This window comes from Chionomys nivalis, chromosome 22, assembly GCF_950005125.1.
Source record: "Chionomys nivalis chromosome 22, mChiNiv1.1, whole genome shotgun sequence".
In the NCBI taxonomy this organism is placed as follows: domain Eukaryota; kingdom Metazoa; phylum Chordata; class Mammalia; order Rodentia; family Cricetidae; genus Chionomys; species Chionomys nivalis.
In genome coordinates this window covers 12,124,837-12,147,520 of record NC_080107.1, presented here as the reverse complement: position 1 = coordinate 12,147,520, position 22,684 = coordinate 12,124,837, and the positions used below count along the sequence as shown (strand labels likewise).

The 22,684-nt window shown below is 43.3% G+C and overlaps 1 protein-coding gene across 5 annotated transcripts in view; it reads right to left on the bottom strand.

Moving 5' to 3' along the window:
* Positions 1-22,684, bottom strand: part of Mettl8 (methyltransferase 8, tRNA N3-cytidine) — a 71,849-nt gene that overhangs the window by 21,121 nt on the left and 28,044 nt on the right. For all 5 annotated transcript variants that reach the window (XR_009056004.1, XM_057755492.1, XM_057755490.1 and 2 more), the window contains exon 3: positions 9,158-9,249. Coding sequence is in view for 4 of the 5 variants with exons in the window: in XM_057755492.1 (XP_057611475.1) it covers positions 9,158-9,249 (92 nt within the window). In the remaining variant the exon portion in view is untranslated. The remainder of the gene's footprint in view (positions 1-9,157; positions 9,250-22,684) is intronic.

The following is a 22,684-nucleotide window of genomic DNA, read 5'->3' as shown; positions in this document are numbered from 1 at the left end:
AAAAACCTTGCATGGGTGTGCATTTCTGTAACATTAGCATTGGGGGTGGAGACAGGTAGATCCAAGAACTCACCGGCTAGTAAAGTAGCCTACCCAAAGACCACAACAAACCAACCAACCAAAAAAACAAACAAACAAACAAACAAAAAAAAACAAGCAGGAAATAGTGAGCTTCTGGTTTACTGACAATAAGGCTAAGTGTGCAAGAGGAAGACATCTAACCCCCTGCTGTAGCTTCTACATGCCCATACATGGGCCAATACACTTACACGCATGTAACACACAAACACACATACAGAATCTCATGTGAATCACCCATTCATTTTGTCAATTTCCTTTAATGAGAATTAGCATAGCCTCTTTAAGCACCCCCATATATGTGTGTGTATAGATATACATATATATGAATTTATGGAAAACATGCATTACCAGGTATTATTCTGTGATGATGTGACTGTAATAAGCTACACTGAAATAAAAAAGCTAAATTGGGCACCTAAATTCAACCCTAGCTAGACAGTGGTGCATCCCTTTAATCCTAGGCCTTAAGAGACAGAGGTAGGGTCAGAATCAGGCACACTCTGTGAGTGCCAGGCTGGTCTATATAGTGAGTTCCAGGCCAGCCAGGGCTACATAGTGAGATCCTGTTTTAAAAACAAAATAAAACCAACCAACCAACCAAACAAACAAACAAAAAACCCAACAGCAACACACGGTTTCAGGCTCTATGTCAAATGCTTTTCTTAGATTTTTCTCCATTTGCTCCTAACAGTATTGTTTGTTACCTAGGGTGCTGCTTATTGGCCTGGCAAATTACTACCTTGTCCTCATCCTGGTTATCTTTGGAACAGGATGTTTTAAGGCCAGAAGTTCCTCTTCAGCTGGGTTAACCAAAACCAGCTGGCACTAAGATAGGTGACAGTGATTTCTGGAGGCCTGTTTAGTGATCTAATTTATATACTAAGTGACATCCTACTAGGCTGCCTTGGTAAGAACCACCGCACTCTAATAGATGTGACGGTGCCTGAGAGCTACCATGCCCAGAAAGACATACATGTTCCTCCCTCCATTGACCTACTCTTCCCATGAACTAACTGCATAAGTAATGGGTTCCACTGTGACATTTTCATACATGTATATAAATGACATTTCATATATGTGTATAAAGCGCTTGATTCACAGTCATCTCGTCAGTGTCTCTTCTCCCCCTCCCCTTGCTCCTCCTCTTCTCTTCATTCCACTTGTCCCAAGTCTATGACTTCCCTACCCACCATGGGATGAGATCTGTGAGTCCGAAACTCCCACGTGTCTGTGTTTTGGACACTGAACAAACTTGGTGTTCCTCCCATGATGCTTCATTTTTACCCTCTGACATTGCTACACCAAATGAAGAAAGGAAAAAAGAGAAAGAGGGGGTGGGGAGAGAGAGAGCGAGACAGTGCAAGAGCCGACCATGGGGAAGCCAACAATTTGGGGTTAACAGTGTCTTTCAGATATACAATGTTATTTCAATTTATAGATAAGAAATTCAGTGTCAAAAGGCATGAGATTCTCCCTCCCCCCCCCCCCACCGCCCCAGGTCACCTAGCCAGAAAGGGAAGTGTCAAGACCTAGATTAAGTCAGTCAGACTTCAAAGCCCTTGGTTCTTGGTCATCACATAGCCCCATCTCCCTTAATACAAAGTTAGTATGTGCTCCCTCCAAGGTATCCCTAAAGATAATCTGTTTTTCTGATTCTTATTTTCCTCCCAATTACAAAGCACTAAATTGAGATTAAAAGCTCAATGCAAGTTATAATAAATGAGCTGTAAAAACAATGTTGACTGGAGTTAGCCTTCATAAAGGGAGGTGAGCACAGAATCAAGCCCAGTTCTTTGAGTGAGATAGAATAGAAGCTAGATGAAGTTACAGGATGAATTCACGATTAGCAAAAGAATCTCACAGTGTTCTAGGGGTGCAGGTTGGTTTGTGGGGCAAACACATGCAGACACATGGCTGCCACATGTTGGCATTGTCAACTGCACCCAGCGGTGTCTTCCATCAATGCTGCAAGTCCATGGTCCCCGACAGTGTGAAATGGTTTCCGTGACCTTACTGGAGCACAATCAACTTCATCGTAATTATGGGCCTGAAACAATAAACACCTCCAGTGTATCCCTGAACTTCCGGAACTGAAAGTGTACCTGTAGTGACAGGGAACAAAAGGTGCCACTCTCTAACCCAGACAGAAAAACTTCAGCTCACTCTGTTAACAGGTCAGGAACCATAGAGTCTACACAGTGTGGGGAAAGCTGAGCTGCCCTGACATTTAACAGGTGGGTGATGACAGATTTTCCTTGGAGAAACATCTTTTTCTTTTGTTGTCCAAGGTTGCTAGCTGTCCAGGATAAACCGTTCTATGCCAATGGCAATACATGGGCTATAGTGATCTGTTTTGGCATAGCCCAGTGAGGAATGTTCTCAAGTATTCATTTATTAAGCTCCATACAGCTGAGCAGAACAAGGAATACAGCACACTAACCGTGCTTACAGGTTTACAAGTCATCTGAATTGCCCTGAACATCATGACTGAAAAACCAAATTAAACCATTTATGTATCTGGCATATATGATGTGATTAATATGAATTATGAAAATTTATTCTAAGTTGCTATGTAACAAAAAGTAATTTAAAATTATTTCTGTACATCAATTACGCAAATACTTGAACTCTCAAAGTTGGAAATTTCCACATGTCACTGAAGGAAGTTCACTGTCTAATAAAAGAAAACTCTTAAAACTACAAAATTGGAAGTGGGATTCTCAGGCACTGCATGGAACTTCCAGCATCAAAGTCTCCTTAGAGGCAGGCAAACTGTCTTTATCAACAAGGATGTTTAACCACTCTGGGTTCTTTCTCCCTCCTATAGAGCATTCTCTTCAGCAGCAAGGCATTCGCAGCACAAGGCACAGACCCTTATCTGCCAGCCGTGGACTATTGTACCCTGAAATAGCAGCTACTGTAGTTATTAAGTTCTAAAAACCACTACACTTGCTACACAACTAGTTGACATACAGCACACTGGAGATCTTTTCAAGGAAATTATAAAATATAATCGTGTTAACTCAAAAAACGCTGATTATATCTTTTTTTTTTTTATTTCTCTGGGTTAACCCAGTTTTAAAAGAAATATGAGCTATAATAAAATTGAAAAGTAATTAGGAATAGAAAACATGGAATTAAAAATCATTAATCTGGGCAATCTAATTGAAAGAAATATTGCTAACTAGAGCCTGGATGCTATACATTTTTGTTATACAAATGAGCCCGTAGCCACTCGGCAGCGATTATCTGTCATGCAGAAGATCTTATTTTCAGATTGTGAGGGTGTTTTCTAGCCTCTGTTATCACCAACAGCTCTGACAAAAGGTGAGAAGTGGGAGACTGGAGAGTGGCAGAGACCAGGAGCAATGCGACAGACAGGGTTGGCTAGTCTGGAAGAACAACCGGTATTTCCTCTTAGTGGCATTAATAACAGAGACAAGATCAATAAACAGTGCACCTGCTCTACAATGCGCTGCAGATGGAATCCTCTGTGATGGCAGAGAACTGGCCTTTCAGATACTTGGCGACTCTTGTAGATATGAAGAGATGGTGGCTAGGTCAGAGCTTCTTTAGGGTTCTCACTAAGCCTGGGGGCAGAGCAGAGCAATCTATTCTTTGACCCACATTCAACAGAGGCACGAGACAGGGACCGAACACTCTCCCAAGACTTCTGCGGGGTCTCCGGTCCCTTGCAGCAGAGACCCTGCTGGTTCTCACTGAAATATCCTGTTCCTCAGAACAGCTTTCCTTCTTCACTAGCCTCCCTGCAGTCTTTACTACATCTTGCTTCGAATTTAAGAGAGCAGGCTGGAGTGATGACTGGCGTTTTGCAGACCATTCTTTTTGTAGGGATACCTTGCTCAGCCTAGATATGGGGGGGAGGGCCTCCGTCCTGCCTTGAAGTGATGTGTTAGGCTTTGTTGACTCCCCTTGGGAAGCCTTACCCTCTCTGGGAAGTGGATGGGGGGCTGGGGTGGGGTGAAGGTGGGGGAGCAGGAGGAGGAAACGGAGTGGGAACCAGGATAGATATATAAAATGAGAAAAGATTGTTTTTTCTAAAAAATTAATTATATATATGTATGTGTGTGTGTATACACACACACACACACACACAATATAGCCCCTGTAGCATCTTTTTCTGCACTGTGGTCTCCTGCAGTGTGGTCCCCTGACACTGTGGAGCCCAGGGCACTGAGCAGAGGGAGGAAGAGAGGACCCGGCACAAATCTCTGCTTCTTTGAGGTATTCTGAAATGAAATCTTTAGTTCTATCTTCACAGTAGCCAGAGAAATACTTAGAAAAGACTGTCACCGTAAAGGCAAATCAAATGTCTCAAAGTGGCACCGCGCCCTTCGTGCCGCCTCCCCTCTTCCACAGAAAGGCCAGTCATCGCCTTCCTATTTTGGTCACACTGTGGTTCTGTAGGAACTGTCGTTTCCTCACTGTGGTTTTTGAGGCGTTAAAATAACCTCATTAGCTTCACTCAAACTCATTGTTAACACACACAGGACAAAGTAGGCGGTCACACAGAGAGCTTTAACATTATCAGCCCTGCTCTACTTAAGTTGTGAGCAACATATTCAAAAGGAAGAAAAAAATCCCCGGTTTCTCATATTATTAGGATAATATGCAAATAATAGTGTGGTTAAGTTTTCATTTCCTGGAAATGACTTAAAACAACTGACAATGCTGAACTTAGCTCAGGCTGGAGTCTCCACACCCAGGTGGCCACTCTCTTGAGTCATGTGGAAAATATGTCTGCGCAGCTGCTGGCAAAGAAGTGAGTTCTGCTTCCTCAGAAACAGTGGCAGCGCGCCTGCGAAGGAAGGTGACGCTGGCCGGCTTACGGCAACACTGCCCCGGGTATACACTCTCAAGTCCAAGCCCAACACTCCTTGGCAGTATTCCACTCCAGGATTGCCCAGTTAGAGCTCATAAAAATAGACTAATTCCATTGGGGTCAGAGGCTCATCTTTCTTCTCCACCCTAGGACGCACTGATACGGAGGGAGACGGACTGCACCTACGGGATAACAGTGCCAGAGGATACGAGCGTTTACCCCGACTCCAGAGAGCAAGGCGGGCTGGCACTGGCTCCTCTGCCAGCCAAACGCTGCAGCTGTCTCGTTATCTCAGTCTCTCCAGATACCTTTGCTTCAGATTCCAGCAATCGCAGGCTAATATCATCTCAACCGTGTTTCTCTTGATTTTCACTATGTGCCTTACAAGGAGAAGTGCAAACCTTTAACCCTGGGGAGTTTCTGGACATCTGGTCAACCTAGGACTGGACCACTAGCTTTGGATGAGCCTTTCGATAAGTGCCAGATACGTATTCAGTCTTTGTGACATTTACAGTAGCTTTTGAACCAAACAGCTGGAAAGCAACCACTGACAGTATATCAACAAGTGAGAAAGCCTGTGTGCTAATAAAATTTTATTTATAAAACCATGCTGCAGGCTAGGAAGATGGTTCAGTGGATAAAGCACCTATGCAAGAGTTCAACCCCTCAGACCTGAGCTCAGATCCTTAGAACCCATCTAAAAGGTGTGGCAGCTGGCTGTAACCCCACACTAGAGAGACAGAGAATGGAGATCCCTGGGGCAAGCTTGCTAGCTAGACCAGACAGAATCTACAAATTCCAACCTCAGCAAGAGACTTTGCTTCAATAAATAAAGAGCTACTGAGGAAGACATACCCAACTTCAGACCTACATACACTGTGAAAACACACACAGACACACACACATGACACAAACACACAGACACACACGTGCACTTGCATGTGAGAACACAACCTCAATAAGCTGGATTTGCTGCATAGGCACCACCACCTGCTGACTCCAGTCTACCCAGAGTAGAACTCAAACAGCCATGGGGTTGGAAGCCACAGGGGCAGGGTGGGGGCTACTCTTTGGGAGGTGTGAGGGGATGGAGGAATAATAAAGGTGCTTAGGGGTACAGGGAAACTGCCGCCTCCCCATGTCAGTGCTGCTTACGCTGATATTACAATCCATCAATGACGTGAGGACTCTTCGGTGAATTACATCAATTTCTGTACATTTTGGTACTTCAATAAATTATTTAGTTTTGACTTTTTAGATGGGATTTTACCAGGTAGCCCCAAATTCACTATGTAGCTCAAACTTGCCTCAAACTCACAGCAATCCTCCTATCTTGGTCTCAAGGGCTCAGATGAGAGACATGTACCACCATGTTTGGCTCTAATCAAATATTATTTTAAGAAAGAAAGAAATCCGGGTATCCTAGCACTCGGAAGGCATAGGCAGGAGGATCACTGCAAACTGGAGGCTGCTTTGGTTTACATTCTGAGTTAGGGCCAGCCAGTGTTGCGCATTGAGTGAGTTCAGTGGTGAAGTGCTTGCCCTGTAAGGAGTTCTGTCCCTGTCACTCACATAAAACGAGCCAAGCACAGTGGCATGAGCTTGTGACTCGGTACCAGGGAGGCAGAGACAGATCTGGGAGTTGGCTCAGCAGTGAAGCACTCGTTTCCCAAGCATGAGGACCTGAGCTCATCTGCAGAACCTATGTTAAAAATGAACAACAACAACAACAACACCTGGTATGGTCGTACATATTTATAAACCCAGCAATGAGGAGGCAGAGGTAGGTGGGTCCCTAGAGCTCCCTGTCTGTCAGCCCAGCTTCCTTGATGAGGCCTAGGTTAGTGAGAAACCCTGTCTGATCCCCTCCCCCCAAAGGTGACCAGCATTTGAGGAGCATTCTAGGTGGACCTCTAGTCTGCACATCCATATTCACACATGTGCACTCATGCACACATGAACATACCTGTGCACATATACACACACGTGCACCCATGAACGTACCTATGCACATATACACACCCATGCACCCATGAACACACCTATGCACATATACACACCCATGCACCCATGAACATTCCTGTGCACATATACATACATGCATACATGTAAGTATATGAACATATCTATACACATATACACACATGTGCACACCTTCACACATGAACATACCTAACCTATACACATGTGTGTGTATCCACACGAACATACCTATACACATATATACACAAACAGCAAAAGGAGGGAAGGAGAGAGATGGTTCAAAGAGGAAATCATTTTAAGAAAAATAAAGTAGAAGATGGAAGACAGAGAGTACAGCAGTTGGGAAGAATGACTAGGGACACCCCACGCATCTCCAAGGACACTCACCACTTTCTTCTAAACATTCTTTTTTTCAGTGTGCTAATTTTGGGGAAGGGAGTTTCAAAATGGGGTTTCTCTGTGTAACAGCTCTGACTGTCCTGGAACTTATTTTGTAGAACTATGTTGGCCTCGAACTCAGAGTGGCCCACCCAATGCTGGGAGTGAAGGTGTGTATCAGCACTGCTCAGCTTCAATGTGCTATTTTAAAAACTGTGGTTAAAAACACATGATATGGAGCATCTTAGTCATTCTTAAGTGCGCGGTCCCATAGCGTTCACATCACTGTGGAACAGACCTCTGGCATCCTTCCCAAATGCCGACTCTAACTCTAATCCTCCTTCCCATGTACCCAGCCCTTGGAATCTCCATAACGTAGGATGTTTTCTTACCCATTTATCTATAGTAGTCACAGGCCCTGGTCACCGATGAGAAAGGCTGCTGAGTCCGTGTCCCCAGAATATCTGGGTGTTGTTACCTTGTTACCCAGGTACTAGCACGGCCCTGTTTTTTCCTCTAAGGCTAAACTTACTTGTCTCTTCATTAACCTATGAGCAGGCTGTTCTTGAACAGTATTGCTTATTTTAGACACTTTTGCCTATCATGGAGACTGCTGCCGTGAACATGCAATGCATATGTCTCTTTGAGAGTGTGCTTTGGATCTTTTGGGACATATTCTAAAAGTGACCTGAAGAACTATAGGGAGATACTATTTTAAATCTTTTAAAAAGTTGTACTTTTTTTTTGTAAGAGTTTTTGTCTGAGTATGTGTAAGTGCTCGACATGAATGCCTGGTACCCATGGAGGTCACAGGAGCATGATCGTCTCCTAGTATTGGAGTTACAGTACAGGCAGTTGCCACATGGGTGCTGGGAATTAAACCAGAGTCCTCTGCAAGAGCAGCCAGTATGGCAATCACTCTTAATCTCTCCAGTCCCTTCATTTTTAAATATTTTTTTTTTAACATTTAAGGAGTCTCACACTGGTTCCACGGTGGCTGTACCATTCACATCAAATGCACACAGGGCTTCTGTTTCTCTTCACTCTTCCCAATGCTTGTCATATCTTAGTGTTTAACAGTAGCCCAAGCCAAACTTCGAGAGCTGTTACGACGCTGCCAAGGCCTTCCCTACTCTGAATACAGACTCTCCCAATACAACCGCTTTTGATCTCCACTGAAACCTTTTCCTGGGCTGGGGAGGTGGCCCAGTGAGGGGAAAACACTCGCTGTATAGGCAGCGGGAGCTGAGTAGGACTCCAGGTGTGGCGGCTGCTTCTGTGACCTCAGAGCTGAGTCGGGGCGGGGTAGAGGCGGAGCTCACCTTGCAGCCTGTCTACCTGAAACAGTGAGCTTCTGGGTCAGTGGCAGACCTTGTATCAAACAAACAAACAAACAAACGAGGAAAGTGAAAGAGGAAAGCAGTAGAAATCGACCTCTGACCCCACATATGCACACAAGTGAGTGCCCTCACACACACACACACACACACACACACACACACACTCGCATGTGCACACAGTCCCTTATCCTAAAAGGCCAGGAATATTTTGATATGAATTTTTCTTTTGACTTTAAGTTTACGAGTCTGTGAGAAGTTCCCGGCAGGAGAAGAGTACACTAACGCACTGAAAGCTGCTCAGCTAGAAGCAAAGTTTAAAGCAACATTTTCACATCTTGCTTAAAATGCCTCCCATATGTACATCTCCCAGAAAAAGCAATGTGACTACAAAAGACCAACTATAGGGTGAATACATAATTTATTTCATTAATTTTGGTCCCACTACAAGGGAAGAACAGGGAATCCCAGCAAATGGCTGGGGTGTAAGCTAAGAACGTTTGTCTGCAGAGACATGGTGGGAGCCCGGCTTTACCTTGCTCTTCTGGAGCAACTCGTGTGGCCGAGTTTTCCTCTGCTTGTTTTCTAGCTGCGTCTTCTTCTTCTTCAGACCACTGCATGTGATCCCTATTAAGGGGGGAAAGAGCAAAACATGGTTGACAAGTAGGGAAGGCAGAGTCCATGTGGCCATCTCATGTCCTAGACCAAGGCATACAAAGTGACCACGTCACACAGACTGGTTTTGTGTTGATGTTGTTCCTAGTGCTAAGCGCCACCCTGCAACTCCTACAGGTTTCCTGTTTAAATCTGGTTGTGGGAAAAGCCAGCCACCTTTGGGAAATGGCTGCATTAGTCATGTCCTCAGAACATTCCAGTGTATTACTGCCTGTGGGCTGGGGTATTCTGATACTCTACTGTTGGAAATGTGTGTGAGCACACGAGTATGCACCTGTGTGTGTATGTGTTTTTTAAATGTGGACATGTCAATATCAGCTGTCTCCCTCCATCACTCTGTTTTGATTATTTTTTAAGATTTATTTATTTTTTGTATATGAGTGCTCTATCTGCCAGAGAGGGCATCAGATTCCACTATAGATGGTTGTGAGCCACCATGTGGTTGCTGGGAACTGAACTCAGGTCCTCTGGAAGAGCAGCCAGTGCTCTTAACCACTGAGCCATCTCTCCAGTCCCTTCTGTCCATCACACTATACCTTATCTTTTGAGATGACGTATCTCACAAAACCTGGCATTCACCCATGGCTAGAATGTGTAGTCAGCCTGTCTGGCCAGATCCCAGCTTTGAGGCTACAGATACGTGATGTCACCACGCCCTTTACGTGTGGGCTCCAGGGACTCAAACTCGGGTCCTTAAGCTGCAAGACAAGCACTTTACCCACTGAGCCATTTCCTCAACCGCAAGATGCAAGTTTTAAAACATTCAGTTCTCTAGATTTTTAAAGTAATTTAAGTTTCATTTTTCTTAAAAGCTATTTCAATTTCAGAAATAGAATAGATTAATTTATATTTAAATGAAATGATACATTTTGTTGTTTTGAGACAGATTTCATTGTGTAAGCCAGGCTGACCTCACATTCATCATGTTGATTCTACTTTTTCTCTCTTCTTTCTTTCTTTCTTTCTTTCTTTCTTTCTTTCTTTCTTTCTTTCTTCTTTCGGTTTTTTGAGACAAGGTTTCTCTGTAGCTTTGAAGCCTACCCTGGAACTAGCTCTTGTAGACCAGGCTGCCCTTGAACTCACACAGATCTGCCTGCCTCTGTCTCCAGAGTGCTGGGATTAAAGGAGTGCACCACCACCACCCGGTTATGACAATTCTTCTTAAGCCTACCAACTGCTGGGATTATAAACATGTGCCAAATGGAGCCAAATGACAGAGAATGGGATGTAAATGACTCATTTTCCTTAAATCTCTCACCTGATGTATTTTAGTTTCCAAATTCACTCTTTTTGTATGAGAACACAGGAGGAGGAGTTGTGGAGGAGGAGGGAACGAGGAAGAGGAGGAGGGCATCTTCTTTGAACGGAAGCAACCTCTATATTTCCTGAAGTCAGCCATTTTTCTAAGCAGTGAAATAAGCAAACATCGTCTATGCAACCTCCCCATAGCTGGCTGATGCTGTCCTAGCAGGGTTCTACTGCTGGATGAACACCATGAGTAGGGTAACTTCCCATTGCTGGCTGAGCAAGGCAAGTTAGAGGAAAGGGTTTACTTCATCTCACACTTCCAGGCGACAGTCCATCACTGAAGGAAGTCAGGACAGGAACTCAAATAGGGCAGGGACCTGGAGGCAGGAGCTGATGGAGGCCATCCCCCACCCCCACCCCCAACAGGCCAGGCCCTCCATCAATCAATCACTAATTAAGAAAATGCCTTGCAGGCTTGCCTACAGCCTGGATCTTATGGAGACATTTTTAAAGTGTAATTTCTTTATTGATTCTTTTTGTTTGTTTGCTTGTTTGTTTTTTGAGATAGGATTTCTCCGTAGCTTTGGAGCCTGTCCTGAAACTCTGTAGACCAACCAGGCTGTCCTCAAATTCACAAAGATCCACCTGTCTCTGCCTCCCAAGTGCTGGGATTAAAGACGTGCACCACCGCCCAGCTCTTTGTTGATTCTTTGGGAATTTCATATTATGCACCCTAATTCTGCTCATCTCCTGGGTCCTCCATATCCTCCCCTAACCCCTGCAGTGTCCCCAAAAGAAAAATTTAAAAATCAATACAAAACAAGCAAACAAAAATAAGGACAACAAAAACCCCTCTTCATTTCTCTTTCTTTCCGGCCTTTCCAGCACTTCTTCATCCACCCTGGTGGCACTGGGAGCAGTGTGTCACACAGTGTATCCTTTTGTCTAGTCTACCCCAGCTGTAGAGGCATTTTCTTAATTAGCTGTCAGATGACCTTAACTTGTGTCAAGCTGACACAACACTAGCCAGCACAGATAGCTACAAGAAACAATGGGGCAGGGTGGAGGCTGAGACAGGTAGACCCTGAGCTCACTGGCCAGTCAATACAACCAAGTCAGGAAACTTCTCTCTCACAAAAATAAGGCAGACAGCAACTAAGAAATACATGCAGTTTTGAGCTCTGTCTCCACATACATACATGTGCACACAGGCACCTATAAACATACACACATGCACAGAGAGGCTCTGACCCTGTTATCATACGATATCATCTGAACAATGAAAAGAGATAAATAAAATTCTTGAAGGCTCAAGATGACTGACAAACATCAGCTGAGTAGTTGGATTAAATGATCATAATCATTATAGGAATCACCGCCACTTATTATTTACTGCATGTCAGGCATCACACAAAACACATTTCATATATTTGTCTTATTTGAACTTTTCAAAACTTCTGTAAAAGAGTTATAATCCTGCACATTCTATAAGAGGAAACAGAAATATAGCCAGGCAGAAACCGCATTCAAACCCAGATTTGGGTCATGTATAGTTAGAATTTCCTTTGGCTGCCAATCAGCTCCCAAGTAGCCACAGAGATTTATTATTAATTATGAAAGCTTGGCCTTAGCTTAGGCTTGTCCCACTAGCTCTTTTAACTTAATTTAACCTGTTTCTATTCATCTATGTTTTGCCTCAAGGCTTTTTACCTTTCTTTATTCTGTATGTTCTACTTCCCTGCTTCCCCTGTGTCTGGCTGGCCCCCAGCATCTCCTCTCTGGTGTCTCTTTTTCTTTCTTCTCCTGAACCTAATTCCTCCTCCTTCTTACTCTCCCTGCCCAGAAGTCCCACCTTTACCTCCTCCCTTGCTATTGGCTGTTCAGCTTTTTGTTAGACCAATCAGGTGCCTTAGGCAGGCAAGGTAAAACAGCAACACACCTTCACATAGTTAAACAGATGCAACACATCTTTGCATAGGTGAACAGATGCAACACATCTTCGCATAGGTGAACAAATACCCCACAACAGACATATCAAAGTCCGTCTTCACCCCCTTATTTCATTAGTTTCTACCAAGGTAAGTGGAGTGCTGGGGGTGTTAAGACTTAACTCTTTCTCTAACAAGGGCATGTGTCTCTGTCATTTCTAGAGTCTTGGAAGTTGCTTGCAAAACACTTCCTGTTTACTTAGGTAATATTCCTTCTGCGATCTTGGATGGAGTTGAAGACTAGATGTTTATAGTTGCAGTTTTCTTTAACTATGAAAGAACATAAGTTAGGTGTATAATTTTAGATTCACTAAGATAGGATAGATAATGCACTATTTTCTCTGAATATGCTAACTACAACTATACAAAATATTTTAAATGTAATTCTTACTTGGTAACTGTTTTTGTTGCATATAGTTTTACTATGTTAAAGTCAAAACGTTCCTTTTTATTTACACAAAAGGGGAGTGTTAAATATTATTATTTTAAGGTGTGTTATATTTGTTTATGCTCTGGAACATCTGCTGAATGATATAAAGATGTGCTGCTTTTGTTTATGCTAAATTTATTTAACTCTGTAAAGCTGTGATTCTTTGCCTGTCTAAAACACCTGATGGTCTAATAAAAAGCTGACTGGCCAATAGTGAGGCAGGAGAAAGGATAGCCAGGGTTGGCAGGCAGAGAGAATAAATAGAAGGAAAAATGAAGAGGAGAAAGAAGGAGCAAGAAAAGGAGGAGAGGAGGATAGTAGGGACGAGTCACCCAGCCATCCACAGAGTGAGAGTGAAAATAAGACAGAGAAGAAAGGAAAAGCCCAGAGGGAAAAGGTAGCTGGGATAAGAAAAGCTGGCTAGAAACAACCCAAGATAGGGCAAGGCATTTCTAACTAAGACTGAGCCTCTGTGTGTGATTTATTTGGAAGTTGGGTGGCGGGTCCCCCAAAAGAACCAAAGAGTAAAAAGCAACTGACAACAGGCGTGGGTTTTCTTACTGCACACAGAGAGAAGGGAATGATGAGGCAGTGGCATGGAAGTTAGCACTGACGGTAGACACGGTAGCTCAGGTAGCTCATCCAGTCAGTGCTGTCTGGGAAAACAGAAAGAGCACAAAGGTCGGTTTGGGCTTGGGTTGGAGGAAAGGCGTGTGTGTGTGTGTGTGTGTGTGTGTGTGTGTGTAACGACTCTCCCAGCGGGAGGCTGGCAGTATAGATAGGATACACACAGGGAGCAGTAAAAGCATGTCCACTGTGACTGCTTCTGTTCGGCAGCTGTGGGTGAAGCTGGGAGCTGGGTAACGGGGTTTCAGAGACTGGGGAGTACCACGCAAGACCATGGATGGGAGGAGCTGCAGGGAGATTGGTTAGACTGCTGTGGTCCAGCGGTGATGAACCCTAAAGTGGTGGCAATGGGAAAGCAGAAGGAAAGGCACAAGAAGACATGGAAAAATCTGTTGCTGTAGCCTAGCCATGAACTGCAGACTGGGGAAGAATGGGGCCTGACTGTAAAGACACAGCATGAATGTCTAGGAAAGCAGGGGTGAAACGACAGAATAAGGAGTCACCTTGGGAGGCATGGTGAGAAGCCCGGTTCTATTCTAAGCAGTTTATGCAATCAGATACGTGAGTGCATTCCGGTGGCCTAGTTACCTGGCTATAAACACCTCTATTGAAAGGTGAGAAACTGGTTCTTTCTTTCCTCTCCCCGTTCCTCACCACCTTTAAAAAAAAAAGTATCTTGTTATGAAGCCCAGACAGGCTCCAATTTGTAGTAATCCTCCAGCCTCAGTCTCCTGAATGTTGGGATTACAGACTCAAAACTACTGTACCCAGCTCTGCTCTTCTAAAACGGATGTTGGGGTCTCCAGGAAAAGCAAATGAAAATTAAAAAAATTTCACACATATTTAACTACAAGTCTTTTTTTTAAAAAACCCAGTCACAACCCAAACTGGCACTAAGCATTTTCGTCATTTGTTTTAAAGAATGGAATTAGACTTTTGTTTTTACTTAGTTACTGTAGAGGTGATCCTATACAAACTAGGGCTGCCAATTGCTACTTTATATACTGCACACACACACACACACACACACACACACACACACTTTTGATGTGACAGCTACAGCACTAAAATTAACAAGTCGGTCATTTAAAAATTACTATCACTAAGGCTGGGATGAGTTAATTGTCTGCAAATTCCTACGATATATACAAAAGAGACAATTGTGGTAGGAATGGTGCCAGTAGCCCCAACACTCAGGAGACTGGAACAGGAGAATGACTTGAGCCCAGGAGCCAGGTTCAACAGCATGGTGAAACCCATTTCCTAAGAAGACAGGAGGGTCAGAACTTCAAGGCCAGCCTCAGGTACACAGTGAGACGCAGGCCAGCTTGGGCTATGTGGAGTGAGTCTGTTTCCAAAGGGAAACCTTCATTCAGTGACAGAACCAAGTCCTGAGACAATGAGAGTGTGTGTGGTCTTAAAACACTTGTCTTAGTCTTGACTGTCACGTCCTATTTCTTGAGTAGTTAATAGATTTGGTTATTTATCCGATTGCTTTTAACTTCCTTTCATTGTTCTTTAGGTCGCTTCATCTTCTTAACTGTGAAGTGAGGAGAGGCTCGCACACTTGTCTGAGGAACAGAGGTCCCCACGGCACAGAAGCAGAGGTCCCCACGGCACAGTTCCCCACGGCAGCTACAGACATCCCTGCTGCATTTACAGGGACTCTCTGCAGCTCTTGTCAGCAGAAATCGAATTCCTCTGCAGGAAAACCCAGCAGCCAGCAGTAAGGATTATTCAAGGTTTTTGTTTTGCTTTGTTTTTCAAGTCAGGGTTTCTCTGCGTAGTTTTGTAGCCTGTCTTGGAACTTGCTCTGTAGACCAGGCTGGCCTCCAACTCACAGAGATCCACCTGCCTTGGCCTGCTGAGTGCTGGGATTAAAGGTGAGCGCCATCTCCGCCTGGCGGATTATTTGAGTTTTATAAGTAAGAAACACAACTACAGAATTCAGGCATGACTAACCAGCAAATCAAAGCACCAGGCATTTGACAACCAATGGAAAAGTCATTTCCACTGTGTGCTCAGAAACAGCACGCCTTGGAATTTATTATAATGAAATAGCTCAAAAGAACAGAGAAGTTCTATTCAGGAAAACATCTGGGGCTAGAAAGATGGCTCAGCCGCTAAAGGCTAGGCTCACAACCAAAAATATAAGAAAACATCCGTACAAAGATGTTTACGGGAACACTAACTATAATAACAGCAAGAATATGGAGGGGCACTAGTGGTGTTGGAAGTTCAAAGTCTCGAAGAAGACACTGTCAATAAAGTGACGAAGCAGACAATAAACAAGGACAGAGAATCTGCTATCAGAGTAGGATTTCATATACCTGCCGTAAGGGCAGCTTTAAAGTGTAAAGACCTAAAGAATATTTCAGCACTGTCTCTTGAGAAGCCCTAACCCACTCCACAGTACTCTCTTCCTCTCTTAATGCCTATGCTTAATTCTAGCTAAAACTTAAAAAAATTCCAACTTTGTTACATTGAAATAATCAAAACAAAAACCAAGCGAGCAGCTGGGGATGTAGCTCAGTTGGTAAACTGCTCCGACTGTGCAGGAAACTCTCGGTTTGACCCCCAAGCACTGCATAATCCATGCACCACCATGCTCACACCAGAGTCTCTTTGTGTATCCCTGACTATCCTAGAACTCACTACATAGACCAGGCTGTACTGAACTCAAAGAGATCCATCTGTCTGTCTCCTGAGGCCCAGAATTAAGTACGTACACCACCATAGCTGGCCCAATAAATAAATTTTAAATAAAATCATTGACCCTTGGAAACATTCTTTTTAAGTATTTGATCTAGCAAAGCAGGCCTCATACACAATACAGACTGTTCCTCACACTGCGGTGCGATGACCCGAGGAAAGCATTAGTGTAAGCTCACACTGCAGAGGGGAAGGCTGGTATGTGCTCACACTGCAGAGGGGAAGGCTGGTATGTGCTCACACTGCAGAGGGGAAGGCTGGTGTGTGCTCACACTGCAGAGGGTAAGCACTGGTATGTGCTCACACTGCAGAGGGTAAATGCTGGTGTGTGCTCACACTGCAGAGGGTAAGTGCTGGTGTGTGCTCACACTGCAGAGGGGAAGCGCTGGTGTGTGTTCACACTGCAGAGGGAAAGGCTGGTGTGCACTCCTATTGTAGAGGGGAAGGCTGGTGTGTGCTCACAGTGCAGAGGGGAAGGCTGGTGTGCACTCCTATTGTAGAGGGGAAGGCTGGTGTGTGCTCACAGTGCAGAGGGGAAGGCTGGTGTGTGCTCACACTGCAGAGGGGAAGGCTGGTGTGTGCTCACACTGCAGAGGGTAAGCACTGGTGTGTGCTCACACTGCAGAGGGGAAGGCTGGTGTGCACTGCACAGATGCAGCTGCTTTCCTGTGTCTGAGCACTGAGGCAAACAACTTTTTTATAGGATGCTATTTTTATTTGAAAGAACAACTCCAAATAAACTGTAGTTATCTGGGCGTTTGGCAAATGTTTTCTTAAAGGGAAATGAAATAGCCCATCGCTTCAAGAGAAACAAATGCTAGTATTAGCTGCCAGCGATAATCTGGTGCTTTGAGTAAAAATTAGAATTTTTGAAAATTCATCTCTACTGCCTTGACTCTGATAGCTTCCTAATACTTACAGAGTTTTCTGATGAGACTGGTGATGATATTAACGAATGTGATTTTTAAATATTGTACAATGAAGTGTGTTAACATGTGGGAATTTTACATAAAACAGAACACCAATCTCATCAAATTTATCCATGCTCAATGTTTGAAATGGTGAACAGGTAAGGACTCCATCCAAAGTCCACAGTGCACAACAGGTTCTAGCACTGCAGAACATGACGGGTATTCGTACGGCTTATAACCCACGCTGTAACTAATGAATGGCTGCTGATACCTGGTAGAATATGGAGAAGAGCTTTAGGAGGTGTGGGATGTGCAGGCATATAGCCCCCAGTAGCTGGGAAGTTGAAGAGGGCAAGTCCAAAGCTTCCTCTGGCTACAGACCAGCCTGGGCAGCTCAAGAGACTAAGTAAAAAATGGGCTGTTAGAGTCGCTCAGTAGCAAAGTATTGCCTGTCATGTTCAAGGCCCAACCCTATTACCAAAGTAAACATAGAACCAAATACAAATTGTTCTGAAAGGGTATTAAGAATATCCTGTTTAATAATACATATCCATGTAAGGACACATTGTCTTCCTACAGCCCAACCTAAACATGCTACCGAATCTGAATGTAGAAGCAGATGTGAGATCCCAGCTTCCTCGGCCAAACCCGATGCTGAGAGACATGCAAACTCTTAGGGCAGCAACAATCTTTGCACTATACGTCTGAGAATTTATAGATACTTCTTTAACACATGTAATTTGAATTAATATGCAATGTTTTCACTACTGTTTTGAAATGAACAAATATATATACACACATATAATATATACATATACATACACACAAATATATTTGGGGGATTTGGTTTTTAGTTTTTGAGACAGGCTCCTATGTAGCCCTGGCTAGCCTAGAACTCATTATGTGGTTCAGGCTAACCCAAGACTCACAGAGATTCACTTGCCTCTACCTCCTAAGTTAAGTAATTAAAGGTGTACATCCCTAGCTTGAACAAATATTTTAATGTCCATTTTAATTTCTACTATAAAATAATATCAACAGACACAATTCACATAAATAATAGGTCTTTATGGTTCTCTGTGACTTAAGGGTACAAAGGGGTCTTGTGACTAAAGTGTTTGAAACTATTGGCCTAGAATAACCCCTAAAATTATGCAAAAAACAAACTGCTAAAGAGTTAGTAGAGGGAACAGAACACAAAGCATTAAGTTGATTCAGATCAAAGTGGGAGAAAAGGAGCCAAGAGACAAAAGAAAAAAATGACTAAACAAAATTGTAATTTATAAAATTAAGGAAGTGCAAAGAAGTCACATGACGCCCACTACCCCAGCATATATATGCACATATATATGAGGGTTTGTTTGGATGGAGGTGTCCAGCATAGCTGAACAATGACAATCCCAGAAGCCATGGGTGATCAAATAAAATCCCCATGCCAGGTGTGGGATATTCTCGGAGTTGGTCAGGAGGCCTCAGCAACCCCCAAACAACACAGCCAGTGGTCTTGGCTTCTCTCTGGACCTACATATTCAACCTAGGCTGAATAAAGTCAGCACCCACTTGGTAGCAAGACAAAGAGAAATCAAGCTGAGACTGAGATGGACGGTCCCTCCTTGCCTGGTAGATTGCATAGACCCAGAAGGGGCTGTTATGTAGGCAGCTGAGGGAGAAAATTCATCACCCATCTTGCCCAGCTGCAGATGACGGAGGCTACAATACCAACCTACCAGGCAAGACTGTGCTCACTATGCAACAGTGGTAAGCAGGGTCAGGAGGGAACCAACCGGTTCTGACTAGATTTGAGGCTCCTCCATAGGAGGGAACTCATGCCTGGTCCTGTGTAAACCTAGTCAAAGCGTGTGGCTGGGAAGGACGGGAGGGCCCTTTCCTTCTCTTGGGAACACTGGATATGGGAGTGGGGGAGAGTCGTGGTCTTCAGCGCTGTAGTCACCAGGGAGCAACCCATGCTTTGGTGGACAGTGCCATACCTAAGCTCAAGAAGAAGGCCCTGCTTAAACTCAGTGGGTCACAAAACAAAAGAACAATCTAAAGACATAAGGAGAGGGGTTAATGTGGGCTGGTGTGAGGTAAAAGAGTGTGTGATTATGAGTCACTACACATGTGTGAATAAAGAAGTGAAATTTACAGCCGGGCGGTGGTGGCGCACGCCTTTAATCCCAGCACTTGGGAGGCAGAGGCAGGCGGATCTCTGTGAATTCGAGGCCAGCCTGGTCTACAAGAGCTAGTTCCAGGACAGGATCCAAAGCTACAGAGAAACCCTGTCTCGAAAAACCAAAAAAAAAAAAGAAGTGAAATTTAATACCAGGGCTGCTATGTCACATTTCTTTTCCTTTTATCTTTATTTTCCTTCCTTTTTCCTTCCTTCCCTTACTTCTGTGTGAAAATTAAATGTATTTAAAAAGGTGTCTTGTTGTTTCTGGTTTAATTGTCTTCTTTTGATTTTTGAGACGGGGTCTCAGTACACAACTTGGAATTTACTTGTAGACCATGCTGTCACCAAACTTAAGAGTGTTGCCTTTGGATGCGACACTGTGTCCATCTAAAAAGCATCTTATTGTGTCAACCAATATCTCTTTTACTATTGACATTTCCCCCTGGTACTCACAGGTATTCCCTAGTTCAATTCTCTATATCCACTGCCCATTTGCCCATTTATCAAAAGGGTTTATTACTTTTCTAACAGGGTAACAAATACTCTGTATATAAATCCTGATGTATGTGTCTTTCTGCTTTATATTAATCAAGGAAGACTAATACTTCTCAAAACAGTATTCAAATTAATACTTGAAATTCTAATTATTCTACTTCATCAAACTAAGATGCTATTATTTTCTGTACCTGTAAGAAATAAAACCTCCTCCAATTACAACAGTAAGATGTCATCGACCGTAAGAAGTGTCATGATTTCAGAGACATTAATTAGTTCAGGAGTGTGAGCCCCAGACTGGATGCGCTGCAACAGTTACAGGTGTATCAGCTATAAGTGAACTATTTTCAATTAAACCTTCTTTTCCACTATTTATGCTAATTTGTATCACTGACTCCTGGATGCCCACTTCTCTTTTCAGCCGTCAATATATTCTGATGACTGTTATTAGCAAGTCAGTTTCTTCCTCAGGGCTAAATGACTAACAGACATAACATGAAAAAATCTGAGATCTCCACACCGGAATACAATGGGATGGGAGCCAGACTGAGGTGGCCAGCAGTCTTGATCTCTCTAATGAAACATCCACTGGGAATCCTGTTACATACGAGATGCTGAGCTCTGAACCACTGATCAGGATGATGGGGTAAAACTCCAAATTGTTGAGGGGTTCTAATCTATACTAAAGCACATACAATGGACCAGGCAGATAAGGAAGAGCCAATAGGAAAGGTGCATTCTTTCCTTAAAATTCAAATTCTACTAACACTATACATATAAACCGTAGCTTGTGCAGCCCACCATCTCCAGAACTGGGGGGAACGAGGTAGGCGAGTGAGCGTTTGAGGCCAGCCTGAGCTACATGATGGGATCATGCCTCAAATAAACACGAGAAAACCTGAAAAACAAAACGAAATTCCTTCATCTCCTCCCTCTCCTCCTCACCAGGTCACTCTGCCCTCAAGAGCACTCACTGACCTGCTGCTTATCTCTAAAAATTAATTTGTGTTTTCTAGGCCAGACAGAAAGTACCCTGCACTGCAGTGAACAAAATTCAAACACAAAATTAAATTGCAACTAGCCACACATAACTGAAACTGGGAAAGGGAGACTACTACATTCTCCACCCATAAAGCCATTTACTCATTACAGGAATTTAAAGTTCATGCATGTTGTGCATATCTTTTTTAAATTTTTTATTCAGGTGAATGTATGTTTGCCACATGTGTGGCAGAGAGCGTGTTGTATCCTCTGGAGCTGGAGTCACAGATGGTTGTGAGCTGTTTGACACGGGCCGGGAACTGAAATCAGGTTCTCTAGAAGAGCAGCAAATGCTCTAACCACTAGGCCATTTCTCCAGCCCCATGTTGTCTATCAATAGTGGGTACACATTTAGCTTTTCAAGAAACTGCCAAGTTGCCGGGCGGTGGTGGCGCACGCCTTTAATCCCAGCACTCGGGAGGCAGAGGCAGGCGGATCTCTGTGAGTTCGAGACCAGCCTGGTCTACAAGAGCTAGTTCCAGGACAGGCTCCAAAACCACAGAGAAACCCTGTCTCGAAAAAAAGAAACTGCCAAGTTATATTCCAAAGTGGCTGTGTCACTTCCTATTACCCCCAGCAGTGTAGAAAGTCCTAGTCCTTCCATTCTCACCAACACTTGGTATGGTTGGTATTTTGAATTTTGGCTATTCAAATGAGTTGCATTTCATTGTGGCTCTAATTTGCATTCCTCTAACGACTAGTTATAATGAGCATCTTCCTGTGAGCTTATTTCCTGACAATGTTTTCTTTGGTAAAGTGATGATGTCTTTGCTCAGTTTTATTTGCTTGATGTTTATTATCACACTTCAAGAACTTTAAAAACTATTCTAATTATAAGCTCATCAACACAAAGGAACAAACTATTGATCCATTGAACAACATGGATCAATTCTGAACAATCCTGCTGTGTAAGGCCAGGCATGCATGACTCCTGAAGGAAATGCTGGAAGGAGTCCACTAACTCACATGAATGCTGCATTCTGCTCTCTCCTTTCTTTTCCTTATTTTGAAGGTAAAACTTCCTAGACAGTGTATTGTTTTCAAAGACCTTTACATTAAAGGCTAAGCTCATAACCAAAAATATATGTAAAACATACAGAGATCATAATACTAACAAAATAGCTAATTCTTAGGTGGTATATTTCTTATTTCCTATATTTAGACACTTTACATTATATAGAATCATTTAATCCTTACGATACCAGATAGGCAGTTTTTACTATTATTATCCCACCTCACAGATGAAGAAACTGAGCTTTAGACGGATTAAGCGACTTCTCAAAGTTAGGTAATTATTGAGTCTGTGTTCTACATGTCTAGATAGTGTCTTTTGTGGTAAGTCAGGCTAGAGGAAGCTAAAGGAAGTACTTATTGATTAACTGTACTAAAGATCTGAGGCTACAACAGGGAATGGACTGAGACAGTAAACACAGCGATTACATAAGGAAGATTATGTAATGAAGAGAACTCCTGCCATCTGTACCTCTTTTGATTTTGGAAATGATCCATTATTCCCATGATTTATGTAACAGGTCATGTTGCAACATCTAGGTCTTACCTCGAGTCTCCTGAGAATGCCTTAGCTCGGTGTTTTCTTAACTAAAGGTCATAACCCTCTGGGGAGTCATGAAATCAATTCTGCTAGTCTGAATGACATTTAGAAACAGAAACGGGTAAAAAAAAAACCAGAAACCATGGGTGCACAGCTCAGAGGGTAAAACTAACCATTCAACTCCCAATCTTGTTTATATGCACGTATACT